Raw genomic sequence first — 17,886 nt, forward strand, 5'->3', positions numbered from 1 at the left:
TTATATACAATGGAAAATCAAGGTTTGCTATTTTAAATTTATACTTTTTTGGAATATTTTCAAGTCATGGATAAAAATCTGTTCATAAGGAGGGCTGTCTGTGTATGTTCTGGAGGTGCCCCCCCCCCCCCCCAGTAGAATTCTAGAAATGTGGATAATTTAGGCTTCCTCTTCTAATCCCTAGGAGACACTCTTTGCATTTTCTTCTTCTCCTGCTGGTTTATACTTTTGCAATTTTCTTATCCAGGAGGCATGCTTGGACTCTACCTGCTGACCAGAAAACATGCCCTGACTTGTTTCTTTGCCCTTTAAGAGAGCAGCTCCTCTGGTTTGCTCCACCTCCTGATCCTCCCTCATTTTTAACCCTAAATCTGGTCCCAAGCAATACTTTCATTCTTTCTTCTCTTCTTAAAACAGCTTTTCCTCAGCTTGCAGGTGAACCCTGATTCAAGGCCTTTTTATAGGCTGGGGAAGAAAGGTTGTTTTCTCTTATTAGAAGGGAGAAAAGGCTTGTAAAAGGAAAAGATGGTAAGTTGGATCATTCAAACAGTCTGTGGATAGCACTACCAGGCTGCAGAATTGATGCAGTTTGACACTGCTTTAACTGCGTGACTAACCTATGAAAAGGTTTTCTGAGACAGAGTGTGACTCATCAAAGATCACACAGTGGGTTTCCATGGCTGAGTGTGGATTTGAATCCAGATCTTTGGAGTTGTAGTCCAATGCTGAAACCACTATGCTTCCTCCAATACTACCTCTCTCCCGGGCCTGTTCACCTACATTTGTTGGTAAGCATGCTTTGAAGAGAATTATTCGAGGCCACTGCCACGCTGAAAAATTAATACAGTTTGATACTTTAAATACCATGGTTTCTCTTCAGTTTGTATAAATACCATGCCTACATTCTACAGAATCCTGGGATTTATAGTTTGGTGAGACAGCAGAGCTCTCCGACAGACCAGGCTAAATACCTCACCAAACTCCGAATCCCATGATTTCACAGGTTGGAGCCATAACAGTTAAAACAGTGTCAAACTGCATTGATTCTGCAGTAGGGCAGCAGCCGATTAGTGAAAGTTATGAGTTGGTTTTGTTACAATTGCATAGACCAAGTTAATAAAATTGTAAAAAAGGTTCACTTCTAATTTAAATTCCATCTCCCTGCTTTGTCTCTGGTGTTCAAAAATATGGATGGGAAAGTCTTTATGTTGGACTGCAGGCAGCTTGTGTAAGGCATGATTTGAAATAACAGTGTAAAAGAAGAAAAGCTGGATATCAAGTAAAAATATGCTGAAGTCTCCTGGAGGTTTGCAAATGAATTATTTGCTGCCTTTTGGCAAGGATGACCCACCCAGCATGAAAGGATGGGTGAGCCAGCAAAGAAGGCTTTGTTTGCTGCTTTTGGGCTACTTCCTCAGAAATAATCCAGTTTGACTCTGCTTTACCTGCCATGGCTTCATGTTGTGGAATACTGGGAACTGTAGTTTGTTGTGGCACTAGTGCTCTCTGACAGAGAAGGCTAAATGCCCCCCCAAACTAGTTTCCAAGATTCCCTAGCGTTGAACCAGGACAGTTAAAGCAGTCTCAAACTGGATTATTTCTGCAGTGCATTTTGGACCTGGGTCACTATGTAGCTTTACTAATGGTGGCCTAGGTTACCTGAATTGAAATTTTATTTCTATGCCTTCCAGATCAATAATGTCACTCAATTTTTTCATCAAAAAGACAGACCTTTATGGACTGCCTTGGAGCTAGATCTGGCCTCCCTTGGAGAGCTCAGTGCATTTTTTCACCTTCACTGGGGAGGGCAGTCTGTAGAAATAAAAATCCATATTTATATCATACTCTCATGACCTGTAAAAAGTGGAGACATATTCTTGCTCCAGTCCCTTCACCAATTTGTTTCCCATCCCCTGTTTGCAGTGCCTGACAGGTGGGTTTGTTTCCATCCATGGTACAGCAGGGGTGGGTGGGGTTATGGTGAGAGATGGTAGACCCAGGTCCAGAGAATTGCTGATCGAGGCCCTTTCCCCCTTCAAGCCCTCTTGGATGCAACTAAATCAAATTGCATCTTTTTTAGCTCTGATTGTTAGGAGGTAGGAATTTCCTCACTTACTTATCTTGTTCGAAGGCATATGTATAAATGCAAATTTCTGCAATAAAGGTAAAGTCACAAAAATATATAAGTGGATGCTAGATGAGACTTTTGACTGTGGGCTGCTACATAAAATGGAGTGGGAGGTGGACTTAAATATTCAAATGACAGATTCAGAGTGGCTTAAAATTTGGAGCACTTCCCCAAATAAATCCAATTCATTTGCCCTGGAAGAAACCACCCTTAAAGTTGTGCATAGCTTGTACCTCACACCATTACAACTGGCATGCATTACCAAGAACCTCACTTTGGGTTGGACTGGATGCCCCTTGTGTAAGATTTTCATACCAGCACTTACCATGGGGTAAGCGCTGGTAAAATGCGGGTAAAGCACCAAGTAAGCGTGCATGTGTGAAAGCCTGACACACTTCTCAAATGGCAGGGAAACTTTGCATTCATAGGAAATTGCTGCTCTGTGAACAATTCAAGGACGCTAGAGCTGAGGGGATAATTCCCTGCCATGTGAGAAGCGCATCAGGCTTTCGTACACGGGTGCTTCCCTGACGTTATACTGGAGTTTTATCAGCAATTACCCCACAGCAAGCACTGGTATGAAAATCTTACACAAGGGGCATCCAGTCCAACTTGCTGTCGTGCAGAAATACACAATGAAAGCATCCCCAACAGATGACCATCTAGCCCAGGGGTAGGCAACCTTTTTGAGCCGGGGGCCGGGTTGCTGTCCCTCGGACAACTGGGGGGCCGAAGCAGTGGGGTGGAGCTTCCACCCTCCGGGGGTGGGGCCACGTGCTGGGGGTGGAGCTTCCACCCTCCAGGGGTGGGGCCGCATGCTCCGCCCCTGGAGTGATAATAATAATAATAATAATACTAACGGTTACTAGCATGGAAACTGCTAAAATGCAATTCAGAATAGAAGGGAGAAAGCATGCACCACTGTCTCAACCCAGAAAAGCACAAGGAGCTGAAAGGAGTTTTTGCAAAGAGACCACCAAGGGCAAATAAATAATAATAATACTAACAAGTTACTACTAAAATGCAATTCAGAATAGAAGGGAGAAAGCATGCACCACTGTCTCAACCCAGAGAAGCACAAGGAGCTGAAAGGAGTTTTTGCAAAGAGACCACCAAGGGCAAATAAATAATAATAATACTAACAAGTTACTACTAAAATGCAATTCAGAATAGAAGGGAGAAAGCATGCACCACTGTCTCAACCCAGAGAAGCATAAGGAGCTTGGAGTAGTTTTTGCAAAGAGACCACCAAGGGCAAATAAATAATAATAATACTAACAAGTTACTACTAAAATGCAATTCAGAATAGAAGGGAGAAAGCATGCACCACTGTCTCAACCCAGAGAAGCACAAGGAGCTGAAAGGAGTTTTTGCAAAGAGACCACCAAGGGCAAATAAATAATAATAATACTAACAAGTTACTACTAAAATGCAATTCAGAATAGAAGGGAGAAAGCATGCACCACTGTCTCAACCCAGAGAAGCACAAGGAGCTTGGAGTAGTTTTTGCAAAGAGACCACCAAGGGCAAATAAATAATAATAATACTAACAAGTTACTACTAAAATGCAATTCAGAATAGAAGGGAGAAAGCATGCACCACTGTCTCAACCCAGAGAAGCACAAGGAGCTTGGAGTAGTTTTTGCAAAGAGACCACCAAGGGCAAATAAATAATAATAATACTAACAAGTTACTACTAAAATGCAATTCAGAATAGAAGGGAGAAAGCATGCACCACTGTTGGAGTGCTCCAGGAGCTGCACCAGGCCTCCTAATGGGCGCCGCCATTTTGTTTTTCAAAATGGCGGCCGAAGTCTCGCGTGACCTTTGCCATCCTGAGGTCACGCGAGACTTCGGCCGCCATTTTGAAAAACAAAATGGCGGCCGCAGCGGCGCAAAAATGGGGGAAATCAGCGGCAATCGGCGGCAGGACTGCGCAGGGGCCGACAGGAAGGCCTTGGCGGGCCGGATCCGGCCCGCGGGCCGCAGGTTGCCGACCCCTGATCTAGCCTCTGTTTAAAAACCTCTATAGAAGGAGAGTCCACCACATTTGGAGAGAGTGTGTTCCACTGTCAAACAGTTTTTACTGTGAGGAAGTTCTTCCTAATGTTGAGGTGGAATCTCTTTGCTATTAATTCAGTTGTGTGGAGGACTGAGGCAGCTGGGCACAATCCCCACCAACCAGAGGGAGGAGAAAAGTGAGTAAAAGAGGACAAGATTGCTGCTTCATACATACTGTTATGTTGAACAGCTGAGGAAGTGAAACTATGTGAAAGAGAAGTTCACTTTTGTGGAAGAGGTTGCTTCTCATCTCTTTCTGCCTCCATACAACAGCACTGTAGCTCAGAAAGGTGAGCTACCACCATTGCTTGTTTGCAAGTTTTCTAATACCCCATTTAGAACTCAAGAATAAGGGGTTATTTACATGTTTTGCAATACAACTATGTGAATAATCTCATCCATACATTCCCGATTTGTTGTTCACACTATTTATTTTATCAGAACTGCATCTCTGCGTATCTCTACAAGTTGTGTTGCTCGTACGTGTCAGCACTGCGGATAAAGATGGAGTAAATGATGTGGATGTATATAAAAGAAGATCAAGACATACAGAGTTTTATCCCGGTTTATCCTGGATCTATCTGCATCAGTTATTCACACAGCCAACAATGCAGGTCTTGCAGGAAAACTAAAAAGCAAGCAAGCAAACAAACAAAAGCCCATGGCTGTGCAGCTTTTTTGGCACCCCCCCCCCTTTAATTGGGTGCATTTGAAATTCATGGAAACAAAAGATTCAACCCATGTTCTACAGGGATTATTTACACCTACTGTCTGAATAACCCCCAAAAGATTTCAGGAGGCTTGCTGGTTGGGTGAGATGATCTCTTCATTCTGTGTTACAGGGAAGAAAGGCTTGCCCTTTTACTGTTTAGTTGCCCCCTACCTACACAGCTGTTTTGCTTTCAAAATAGAAATGGTTTTGTTAAGCACCCCTTTTCCAAATGCCCGAATTTTGCTCAGTTTTCCACATTTTCTGTTTGAAACGGGCTGGAAAACTGTGCCCTTAAAGAGTATTTGGTTTTACTTCAAGCCCACCCCTCCTTTCCTTTCCCAGGCATACTTCCTGTTGGTTTTCAGCTTGTTTGTTTTTCCTTCTTAGCTCTGCTGGAGTTGGTGATTTTGTAACATGCTGTGCATTTCTCTGGTGGAGGAAGGCAGTGTCAGGCTGGGGCATTCAGAAGATGGAACCCTCAAAAGGAGAGCTGTATTTAAAGATTGTCTCTGAAAGTTGACTTCTTAATAAAAAGGGCCCAGTAGGGTGGCTTAGAAAACAAATATGAGAGAGAGTGTGTGTGTGTGTCTCCCTTTCCTTTTAGCCTAGTAAGTTTTGTGGACCCCTCTTCAACCTGCCTCCTCCCCGCAAATATTTTGTAATCAATTCTACCTTTCCAGAATTGTTTCTTTTCATGAAGACTAGTTGCCCCTAAAACACATGCTTTTCATGACATATCTGTACAATTTGTCATAATTGCATAGTAATAATGATGATACAGTTTAAAGCGATTACCATTATTTGGTGTATTAGTATTCACCTGTCTCCCTAAACTTTACATAGGCGGGGTACAGACCGCCGCTTTGCGGCGGTCTGCCGCCGCCGCCAGTAGGTCCGCGGGGGAGCCGGAGCCTTCAGACGGCCCGACTCCCGCGCGGACCGAAAAAAGAAGCTCCAAAATGGAGCTTCTTTTACGGTCGCGTTTGCGACGTAGCGAGGCGCCAGGGGCGCGCTCGCTACGTCAGAAGCGGCGCGACACGTCTGGACGCTGTGCGTCCAGTACGTAAAGATGGCGGCGCCCATGTGGAAGGGGCGCCGCCATCTTGTACGTATTCTATACGTACTAGGGTTAGGGGGGTGCGGAAGCACCGCCCCTTCTTAACCCTAGTACGTATAGAAGACGTACTATATGGCGGTATGTATCCCGCCATAGTTATATATCTACTTTATTTAGAACAGAAAAGTAAATACTGCTAACTGATACAGTTACCAGTATTAACATGGATTTGTAACAGCCATTATATTTTCTGCAGGAGTTCAGAAAGTGATAAATGAAACAAATTCATATTTGATAGACAAGACAGCTGTGGCATAATTTTTGTTCCATATCTGCCCTGCCCACACACACGGCAGAGCTTCCTGGTTTTTCAAATGACAAGGTTTCTTCAGGTGAAAGGAAATGAACCCTCCCATCATCTTTTGCCTACCATTGCCATGGTGCTTCTTTCCTATCAAAGATCAAGTACTAGATATGGAGCAGTTTCTATGGGAGGTGGCACATGGAGTTATTTGGTTACTCTTATATGCAGACTCCTTTCTAAACATTAGGACCCCATCCAATACATGTAAATTACACACACACACACACACACACACGTACATGGAAACCAAAATCCAAATTTCTGACGTTTGCCATCCTTTCTACTTTCGTAAGCTATACTTTGTTTCTGCAGTGAAGAGTTTGAAGCTAAAATTGGCTTATCTTCCTCATGTTCTAAAAAAAAAGAAGAAGAGGCAACAACAGGAGCAATAGGAGCAGGTCACTGCAGAGTACTAGCAAAGTACTAGTCATCCCTGAAGTTTGGTTGTCTGACAGATTTTTGACCTCTTGTGACTGAACATGTTTAATTGTGATTTAGGTATACCTCAGAATCCTTTGGAACATTGTAGTGTATTCTGGGGTGTGTACTTAGGGAGAAAGCCAGTGCGTTGTAGTGGTTTGAGCATTGGACTAGGATCCTGGAGATCAGGGTTTGAATCCCCCCTCAGCCATGCAGACTAGCTGAGCCCTGGCATGACTAGTGGTCATATTCCTTCCATTGCCTCCATGTGTGAGAAGGAACTCTGCATGAAGGCACCCTAGGGCAATCGGTCACTATAGGCACAAAATTCATAATTATGCCAAGTCTGCGGTCAGATATGTGGCCTTCATCAGTAGAAGATTTGGTCCCTTTGTCTGCTCTCTTACACTAATCCTTATCTTATACAACTTGTGTATCCTTCATCCAAAAATCGACAGTCTCGATGCTCTAAAATCCATTTTTTTTCATGGATGGCTGAAGTAGTGACACTTTTGTTGGCTGATGGTTCAGTGTATACAATCTTTGTTTCATGTACAAATGTATTATTGTTTTTGTATAAAATTACCTTCACACATATGTGTATATGGTACATATGAACTATAAAGAAATTTAGTGTTACACTTGGGTCCCACCACCAAGATATTTCACTATGTATATGCAAATATTCCAAAATCTATTTTTAAAAAATCCGGAACACTTCTGGCCCGAAGCATTTTGAGTAAGGGAGACTCAACCTGTATTTAGCATGTATTTTTGGTTTGTTTTTACCTGCTGTAAGTCTTCATGTGGCTGGTTGGATATGTATAACATAACCTATCTTGACACCAGTTTTTGTGAGCTTGCTTAGAAATTCAGTCTTAATATACAGTGAGAAGGAAGGAGGGACATTAAAAAATGTTTCCTGCAGTCTTTCCCCCCCCCCCTGTAAAAATGTAAATGGGGGGGGGGTGGTTTTTTAGGTGATATTTTCTGTTACGTAAGAGAATGTACAGTATCTTTTCATTGTAATTCCTGGTCTTGGTATCCTTTTCTTTTAATGGTTTCTTTATATTTTCTTGATGCATAAAGACTTTGAGGAGAAAAACATAATTTTCTCTGTTTTAATAATACTGATATCTTAATTAATTTATTTATTTTGCCTGTTCTTAGTAAAGTTTCAAAACCAAAGATGGATTTTTCCAAAGCAATATTCTATGATTATGCATTGCCTTCATCTAGTAGCCAAAAGTTCTGAAGGTTTGGTTTGTTAAAAACACTGCACCTTTGCACAGATTCCATCTTTCAGAACAGATACATATTTTAGCATAGCTTACGAGTGTGAATAGGTGTACTTACCAGCATCAACAACTTTTTATCTGCAGCCTGAATGATCCATGACAAGTTAATTACACCACTTATGCAGCAACTGCACAGATGCTCTATAGGAAGCAGCAGTAGTAGTTGTACTGTAACTTATGTTTCTGTGGCTACTTTATCTCCTGATAACTCCGTAATTAACTTGTCACCACTGTTTAATGCTTAACGTATGTAGAGAATCAGTTAATGGCATCACTAAAGCGATAGTAGCCTGAAGGAGAAGCTCATGCCCACTGGGAAGGCTATCAGGGATTGCTTAAACACAAAACACCCGGGCCTGACCTGGAAAGGCATTAGGAAGCTTGTTCATTAGGATGCTTTGGGTAGAGTGTTTAAAAACATTATTGATGCAGACTCATCTAGTATTCAATTGAAAGCACAAACTTTGGAATCACAGTAATCTCAAGCTCCAAAGGACAGAAATATAATAAATGTGTTTGACCTAAGGTAGCTATGTGGAAGTAAATGCTATTTTTTTAAGTGGAATTTGCCACAGAATTTATCTCTGTGGCATAGTGGTTTGAGTGTTGGATTATGACTCTGGGGACCATAGTTCGATTCCCAGCTTGAACAGGAAACCCACTGGATGACCCTGGCCAAGTCACATGCTCTCAGCTTGAGGGGAAGGCAGTGACAAATCTCCTCTGAATAAATCTTGCCAAGAAAACCCCATGATTTACTTTATGGTTGCCATAAGTCAGAAAAGACTTGGAGGGACACAATGCACATACAGGGGCATGCATATGATTCTATTGTAAATGAATTATATAGTTCTGTGGAAATAGTTATTTTTAACATTACTGTGTATGTTACTGTACAGTTAAGAATGTTGTTCTCTCAGAACAATATAAAACTACTCCTTATACCTCTCTGGAGACTACTAACGTAAAAGATGACACCCTAATGCACATGTTGAATGTTAAAAACTCAGGTTATACAGTGGTGGTTTCTCTCAATTAGATCAGAGATGAATCATAGTCTTGTGGGAACAAAATACTGTTTTTTTTCTCTGTGCCATTTTCAAGAGTAGTGAGCCATTCTGGTCATGATGCAGTTGTTTTATACTGACTTTCTGCTTCTTGCTGGAAAGAACTTGCTGTCCATTAAGAATGATACATTTGCATGTTCTGAAGAAACCAATCGAACAAACTGTATCATAGATGTGTAATCGGTATAAATTCTGAACCGTGTATTTGTGAATGCATCATGTACTTTTAAAGATTTCCCATGTTAGAATAATTTCCTGTTTGTAACACTTGTGTAGTCAGCAGACTATCCAATGCAGTCTGTATTGCCCATTCCCAGAAGTCGAAGGGTGAAACTGAATGCACGCTCTACCAATAGCACAACTCGTAAAAGCAAGCACTTGTTAAATCTATTTGTTTTTATTATAGACATCGATCTGCCAGTCGCAATAATGCATTTATGGACATTTTTCTGCAAGCACAGCGCTGGTGGCAGTTTTTACTGACAAATTGAGTCATATGGACAGTAGTTCAAAATAAGCTTACTTTATTGACAAATTGTGCAGTTCTGTAGTTCTCTGAGTGTTCTTAAGATATCTGGACTGGCAAAGAGAATGTAGCAGAAATTCAGGACAACAGGTCTAATTTTTTGAAGGGTAGTATCTATAAAAGTGGTGGAGTGACTAGCAATGTTTCTTAGTTATTTTTCTTCTTGCAAAGTTTTTAACTATAATGGGTTTTCAGGTGCCACATGAATGAGAATTATGTGGGAGATAATGGCGTCCAAAATTGCATTCCATTTCTTTTAAAATACGTGCAGTAAATATGGTGCAGGCTTGCAGTTACGTTTCCTAGGAAGTTCACAAGAGGATCCTCCAAAGCTAAAAGTACTTCTGAAGATTAGAGAGAATTTAGAAGCTTGGTCTTTAGCAGTTAGAAAGTGTGTTTCATTGTATAGTTACTCTGAAGGCCTTTTCAAGGGACTTCAGCCTTGAGAATATTCATAGGCTGAAACACATTAGATTTTTTACCTAATAAACACCATATGTCATAAGGTAAAATGTAAGTGTAGTGAATTTTCTCCGGTACCCCATGAAAACTACTGGCATCAAAATATAAATGGTAGTATTTCAGAAGTTAGTGTATTTAAATATCAGTTTATACAGTTAGCGCTCTGTATCCACAGATTCTTTGTTCATAGTTCCAAGTATCCACGGATTGAAAATAATAACCTAAAAGTAAAACTGGATTTTGCCATTTTATATAAAGGGACACCATTTTACTACCCCATTGTATTCAATGGGACTTGAGCAGCCACAGATTTTGGTATTCATGGGGTGGGGGGGGGAGAGACCTGGAACCAAACCCTGTGGATACTAAGGGCCAACTGTATTTAAAACGATAAATGAAGGAATTCATCAAGACAGAAGGCCTAAAGAAAATATCAATTTTCTCACTCTTGGAGACGAAAAAAATATTGCATTGCTCAGGTTGCATCTTGTTCATTGTGCAGGGAGTGTACATACTCTCTTATTTCAACCAGTTCTTACAGGAATTAATGACTGCTATTTTGTAAATCATGGTGCTGACTAATCAGTTGCCATTGTAATGGTATGTAGGTTGACTTAATGTGGCTTAGATCAATCATTGTAAAATGCAAGCAGTGACATCAGCACATCAGTACTAAGCACATTCAGCAGCAATGTACTGCTCTAGTAGTTCTTGAATAACTTTTTTCAGTGTGTGGAAAAGTTATGGAGAAGCCCCCCCCCAAAAAAAAAAAAATTATATCATGATCATTTTAGCACATAGTTTAATAAATAGTACCACTCCTCGTTGTTGTTGTCAGTAGTGACAAATTCACATAATTCAGTGATCTGTAATTTCCTGGCTATTGTCACTGGCTGGAGGAGATGGTGCCATGTTTCCTACTTGCTTTCATGACTGTGGAGACAGCCTTTCTGGTAAAAGTTTTCTTTACTTTTTAAAGCCTAGGATTATCTATCCTCATTTTCTCTCAGTGCAGGTAGTCCAATTGAAGATTTCACATAGTAAGGTAAATACAGACTTCCGAGAGCCAGAGATTTATGAGAGGTTAAAATGCCTGGCCATGGAAACCACTGGCTGACGTTAGGCAAGTCACACTCTCTCAGCCTCAGAGGATGGCAATGGCAAATCCCCTCTGAGGAAATTTGCTTTTAAAAAGCCTATGATAGGTTTTCCTTAGGGTTGCCATAAGTTGGGACTTGAAGGCATGCAACAACAGAGTCAAATATTAAAGACCACCCCCAATCTTTTTGAGACTTGTGCCCCCTTTTTCCCTTGTGGATTTCATTGGATGCTTCAGTGAAATCTAAGTAATTAAAATCTTAATGGTATGTGTGTCAGAGCCATTGAGTCTTCCCAAATACCAAAAAATTGTAGTGAATGTCTAAGTAGTTGAAATAATATTTAAAGTCAGTGCAAGAGGCTTTTAAAGATACTGTAAATTAACCACCTATTATTTCATCATTACCAAATACTGTCAAATATCACATGAAGGAAATACAACTCCACAGTTTTATTATGGTTTCATTTGTCAATAAAGGAGAAATAATGAATATTGTCCTGTAGCCCAGCTGTGCACTTTACTTGCACAATAAGTTTGGATAGACCTATCCACCTGCTATAACCTTACCTGTATTATTTTACACTGAAACACAGTCATCAGGTCAGGACTGCCCATGACTCTATCTTGCTTGTTGCTAGTGAAAGTAGGAAATTAGGAAATATTCTCCCATGTGGCCCATGTCTTTGCAATGTGCAAAGATGCTGTGAGGGATTTGACTCTGCTATTGGGTCAATATTAAAATAACTCTTTAATATATTTAGTCTTCAATAAATTTAGTGAATTCCTGCCAAATGCAACATCTCAGGATCAGAACAAGGCCTCCAATGTAAATTGGGTATTGGATCAATATTGAAAGAACTGTTCTATAAATTAGCAAGTTCCTGCTAAATGGAAGATTTCAGCATCCCAGAGTCCACACAAAACTAGGTCTCCAAGCATTTTACAAAAGTTTCTTATCAAGAGTGAGTTTCAGCCACCTGTCATGCCAAGTGTTTTTTTTAAGAATGATAAATAGCTGGTCCACAATAGTGGTAACAAATCTGTTGTATTTTGCCACTGATATGGTTCTTTTTTCATGCAATGCAATGCACTGGAAGAAAAATCCATGCTGTTTTGTTGTTGAAACATGAGGTAGGAAGAAACATATCCACAAACACTTGATCCTGACTAGGAAAGATCAAGCAGAAATACTGATGTCATGAGAGGCTAGAATAGAAGGATGTGATGCAGACAATTCATTGTGGGTCAGCCAAAGACATGATTTGGGAATTCCCAGGGCCGAAGAAGGATATAACAAACATAAGAGTACTAGAAAACTTTGCTAGAAACTTATATCATGTAGCATTCTTTACTACATAATATACAAAATGTACAGAGAGGAACAGCATATATTCAGGGCCTGAAATAAGAGAAATCCTTTTAAAGTCAAAAAGTGTGGAAGCCCCTTGATATTGAGCTGAAGGCTTACATTGATCTATTGCTATTGGCCAGGATTTCTGATGGATGTCATGATGCATTGGATGAACTGTAGTATCCAGGCTCAGGTGCTGCCACCATCAGAACAATGAAGAATAGATTTTGTTCATCACAAAGCACTTGATGTTTGACAGCTAGGGAACAAAAATGATGTGTAGAGTCACTGATAAATCTGCTGTCTTTTAGGATAGGTGCACTGTGTTTTTGAGCAACTTCTAATGAAATCAGCTTGAATCTAACTATTGGTAAATGTCCAAGTGGATTCAGAGGTTAATGCCCATTTCAGCAGTATATGCCAGGTAAATCAGGAGATATGGAAGGCAGTAGGAAAAGAGGAAGACTGCATTTCAGATGGATAGCCTCAATCAAGAAAACAACTTTTTTGAGCCTGCAACACCTGGGCAGGGTGGTAGATGATAGGGGGTCTTGGGTATCTCATTTATAGGCTTGCTGTAAGCCAACGTTAACTTGATGGCAGTTAACAGCAACAGCAACCTAGTATTAATTGGGGGTCTCACATCCAAGTACTAACCTACTGAATAAGTATCCCACTGTAAAGATGCTAATGTGCAAACTTACTTATGACTAATCCCTTTTATTTCCCTGTTTCTTAGAGCTTGGTAAGAGAACATCTCCTTTTCATGCAGCAGAATTAGTAAAATATTGTGGCTTTACCTGCTGCTAAGCTGCTCTAGTATAAAAAGTAAGGTGGAAATAGGGTTTTTGTAGGAAAAGGCACTTTATAGAATGTACATAATTGAAGTAACTGCAAATATGTGTTGGTTATGGATTGCTGCTTAAGCTCTTGCTCTCTGAAATCAGAGCTAGATGGCAGGAATGTTCTTGAATACTAAGGATGAGAAGATTGCGGCTATAATTATAGCAAATAAAACAGTCTTCTGTTAGTGGATATACTTTGTTTTATATTGTGTCATTAATATTTAAAATGTGGATTTGAATTCTTTTCAGTTATCTCCATTTAGTGGTTGTTGATAATTCCATAGTGAGAGTCTCTAAGAATATGATTAACCCTTAGGGTCATTTTATAATGTAATTATTAATGATTGATTCTGTTTATCCTTGAAATCAATATAAAAGGCAAAATTGCTTGGCATATATTTGGGTTTGATTTCTTACCTTTGGTAAACATGACCAACCAGTGCTGTCTTTTCATATAAAAACATATTTGAGGTATCTAAAAGTGTGCAGCTTAGTATTTAAATAATTATGGCTATATGTGGTGGTTTTTACATGACATATGTTAATATGGCCAATAGTGTTAACATCTCCTGCCACTAATAGTTAGGGTGGAGATGTATAGTAATTGATCTTCCTGGGAGTGCTGTAATGTAAAAACAATTCAGGCTGTTTGAAGTATATTTTACAAGTGTGCATTGGGCTTTTGGGATGTTACATTGAAAAACCCAATTGTACAGTTACCATGGGAACCCAATTAGAATAGATTGCTTGGGTTTTTTTTAGTCTTTTCATCTTGACCAAAAAATCTAATGTACTTTAAATGTTTTCGTATGGAATTTTATTCATAGTCTGGATTGATGTAATAATAGCTTTTATTAGAATGCTAAAGTCACATAGCACGAAGTATTCGGTATCAGGGCTTTCCTGCCAATGCAGAAATATATTATTGCATAATATCTATGTTTATATATAGTAAAGGTAAAGATATTCCCCATTGACAAGGTTGTCAAGTTGTGTCTGATCATAGGGAGGTGTTCATCTCCATTACTAAGCCAAAGAGCCAGCATTGTTAGAAACTACTCTGTTATCACGTGGCCAGCATGATTGCACAGAATGCTGTTTACCTTCCTACCGAAGTGATACCTATTTATCTACTTGAATTTGCATGATTTCGAACTGTCAAGTTGGCAGAAGCTGGTACTACTAATGGGAGCTCACCGCATCAGATCGCACCCGGGTCTCGAACTGCCAACCTGCCAATCTTGCAGTGAACAGAGTCTGTGTGTGTGTGTGTGTGTGTGTGTGTGTGTGTGTGTGTGTGTATTTTGTATATACTCATGTATAAGTCTAGAAATTTTAGTCAAAAAATTGACCCTCCCCCAAAACCTGGATTGACTTATCCATGGGTCAATGTAAGTCCTGTATTTTAACTATGTGGGTGTGCTATATGCGGCTTTCAGCATATGGTGAAAGGCGTGTGGGGCATGCAGGACGGCGTGTCTCATTCGGATGAACAGGGCGCGCACCTGTGGCGTGCGCGTGCCGCCGCATGCACGAGCCCCATTCATGGGGGATCTGTTCCGGACACACACACCTCCCTATGATCAGACACAACTTGACAACCTTGGCTTACACGGTGTGTGTGTGTGTGTGTGTGTGTGTGTGTGTGTGTCCGGAACAGATCCCCCATGTAAGCCAAGGGCAGACTGTATTATAAAAAGGGAACAATTCCTTGGTGAAAAGCAAGAGCATAATCTGTCCTGCAAGCACTGATTCCTTTCTATTCTGTCATCCATCCAGCCTTAGTGTGAGCATAAAAAGATATGTCTGCTGGAATTTTGTAAGTTCTTTGGCATTGCTTTCCTTTGCTTCATACTTTAGATCTTTTGTTACATGCCCCTAGGTTTTACACTTGACCTATCCATGGGTCAAATCAAAATCTATAATTTTGGCCCCAAAACCTGCCCATGATTTATACATGAGGTTGACTTATAGTCAAGTATGTATGATGTGTGTGTGTGTTTGTGTATAAAAACAGAGTCATGTTTATATAAATGTGTGTGTGTATTTAAATTGTGTTTCAACTATGATATGTTTCATTTTCATTGTGATATGCTAACTTTATTGTGGTCAAATATCGTGGTTTCTGAAAACTTGTTGTAATAATTTTAAAAAGCTTGTGTTCTCTGCTATCTAGAATTCTATGTGTTCTTATCTTTTTGATGGAATATTTTTTCAGATATTTAAGTACTTTCACAAGGAAGAGAAGGGAATTCTCACCATGTCCAAAGACGACAGGACTAGAAGCAGTGGGATTAAATGACTGGCAAGCATCGTTTAGGATAAACATTTGTAAGATAAGTAATAATAGTTCAGCAGTGGAATGAGAAATTTAGAGAAACTATAGACTCACCTTCTGGAGGTTTTCAGGAAAACAGTGCCTAGGTTGGAATGTTTATTTTACCTTTTCATAGCAGGAGGTGGGAATCCCTGTGTATCTCCCTGTCTTTTGAAATTTGAAGTCCTGAACAGTGGGCCATCAGATGAAAGTATGAAGCAAAACTTGGAAGCAGAATCTGTGCAGATACCTGTATTGTGGAAATCTGTGATGAGCAAGGTAGAAGTACAGTACACTTTTTAATGCAACATTTTAAATGTGCGTTTTTAAAAATGTCTTTTAAATATTTCTTTTCAAGGATGAAAGTGTATTCTGATTTCAGGCGTATTTACTGCTTTTTCTCTCATGCTGGGATCTCTCTTAGTGGCAAGCTAAGGCACTTCTAATGTCCAGCTGTGAAAGCAGAGCCGTAGCTTGCTTTGGAACATATTCCAACACAATTCCTTGATCTACCAAGCAGAGAATGTGCTTGGCCTCAGTCAGCTTGCCAAATAACAGCACAGCTCTTGGAGCTGTGTCTGGCTGTGTGAATTGTTAAAGCATCCATGACATTTCATGCCAACCAAATGGCTGAGGAGAAATTATGACTCCTCACAGAGCGATGGTATCAGTTTTCTGAAACCAAGATTCCTTTTTTCTGTTTTCAGAATGTCCTCAAGCCCATATTCAGGGGTGGGTATAAGATACAGTGCTCATAAATTTCTTTTCCCTGTGCTTACAAACCAGAACAATAGTGGCAAATTATTCATTTACAGAGACAAGTGGATCCTGCAAGAAAATATTCAATATTCCATATGTACTTTATTCCAGGATATTCCATTTCCTCTCCCCATAGTATTCTATTCCATTGGACCACACAATGACCACACATTGTGTCTAATGAAACCTGCTTGGGTTTCACTGAAACTATTTGGGCAACTTCCTTGCCCCTCCATAGTTTTTTTTCTTTTGAACTTTCTTGGTACTTATGGCAACCTGGGAGCTCACCAAAGTCTATTAATATATCTATAATCTATGTCGGTGGTGTTGTGTGAACACCCAAGGCACTTGGCAAACTAAGCTTGATAATAGTATATATAACTCATGGGTGAGCCATGTGTGCCTCTGTAAATACTGCTGGTCTCCTGCTCTCATCAGTTTGAGCTAGCATTGCCAATGGCCAGAGATGACAGAAGCTGTAATAGAGTATTTGAAAGCTAACTTGCATCTCATTCCAGTCATCTGTGCATCTTGTTGTTGTTAACTGCTGTCAAGTTGACTTCAATGTACGGTGATCCCATGAATGAGAGACCACCAAGTCCATCCTATCATCAGGAGTGCTGCTAAGGTCTTGCAGATTCAGGATCATTGCTTCCTTGGTTGAGAATATCTATCTGCAATACATTTTAATAATAATAAAATAATAAAAAAATTATTTATATACCACCCTTCTATAAAACCAGGGCGGTGTACAGCATTCATAAAAAACCATATACATACAACATACATACATTAGTTGGGGCTTGCGTCAGGGAAAGCTTGTTTAAATAAAAAGGTCTTCAGCCCCTTTTTGAACTGGGCCAGGGAGGTGGCTGAGCGGAGCTCAGTGGGCACCTTTTCTTGCTGGTTGTAGAGCACCTCCACTCTTGGTTTAAATTTCACTTTGATTTCTCAGATCTTGTGGAAGAGGTTTCTTGTTCTTTCTTTTTTATTGTTATGTTCTGTTTCTCAGCACTGATTATTATAGTAGTTCTCCTTGTCTATGTGCATAAGTTGTTGAACTGTTGCATTCAGAGTTCTGAGTCAATACCTGTCACCTTTTACTTTTGCTTCTTGTCTGCCCTTAACTGCTTGAAAAGTGTCTTCTGTCATCCATTTAAACTTTTCTTTCTTTTTGGCTATTGATAGTGTCATTTTGCATTCTTCCCTGTCAATGTCCCTGGCTTCTGTCCAGAGTTTTTCTGGCTCCTGATCAATAGTGCAAATCTATTTTTCACATAATCTTTCAATGTTACAGGGATGTTCTTCAGGTTGTATCTTGGCATGATGGTTGGTTTTGGGGCTCAACAGACGGGTGGCCTGCAGCCTCCTTTTTTTGCCCCCGATCATTGCCATGGCAACCAGATGCTGCAGCAACGAT

General features: G+C 40.2%; 1 protein-coding gene across 6 annotated transcripts in view; it reads left to right on the forward strand.

Annotated features, from left to right (window-relative positions):
- The first annotated feature begins 303 nt into the window (after window positions 1-303).
- The window catches only part of MGMT (O-6-methylguanine-DNA methyltransferase), a 257,446-nt gene continuing 239,863 nt past the window's right edge, over window positions 304-17,886 (forward strand). The window contains exon 1 of one of the 6 annotated variants that reach the window (XM_089510153.1): window positions 304-528. In XM_089510153.1, coding sequence (XP_089366279.1) covers window positions 526-528 — 3 coding nt within the window. In that variant the 5' untranslated portion in view covers window positions 304-525. The remainder of the gene's footprint in view (window positions 529-17,886) is intronic. The other 5 variants (XM_089510155.1, XM_089510154.1, XM_089510149.1 and 2 more) reach the window with 5 other exon arrangements.

Source organism: Sceloporus occidentalis, unplaced genomic scaffold, assembly GCF_023333645.1.
Source record: "Sceloporus occidentalis isolate IW3139 unplaced genomic scaffold, rSceOcc1.0.p SCAF_2, whole genome shotgun sequence".
Taxonomy (NCBI): Eukaryota; Metazoa; Chordata; class Lepidosauria; order Squamata; family Phrynosomatidae; genus Sceloporus; species Sceloporus occidentalis.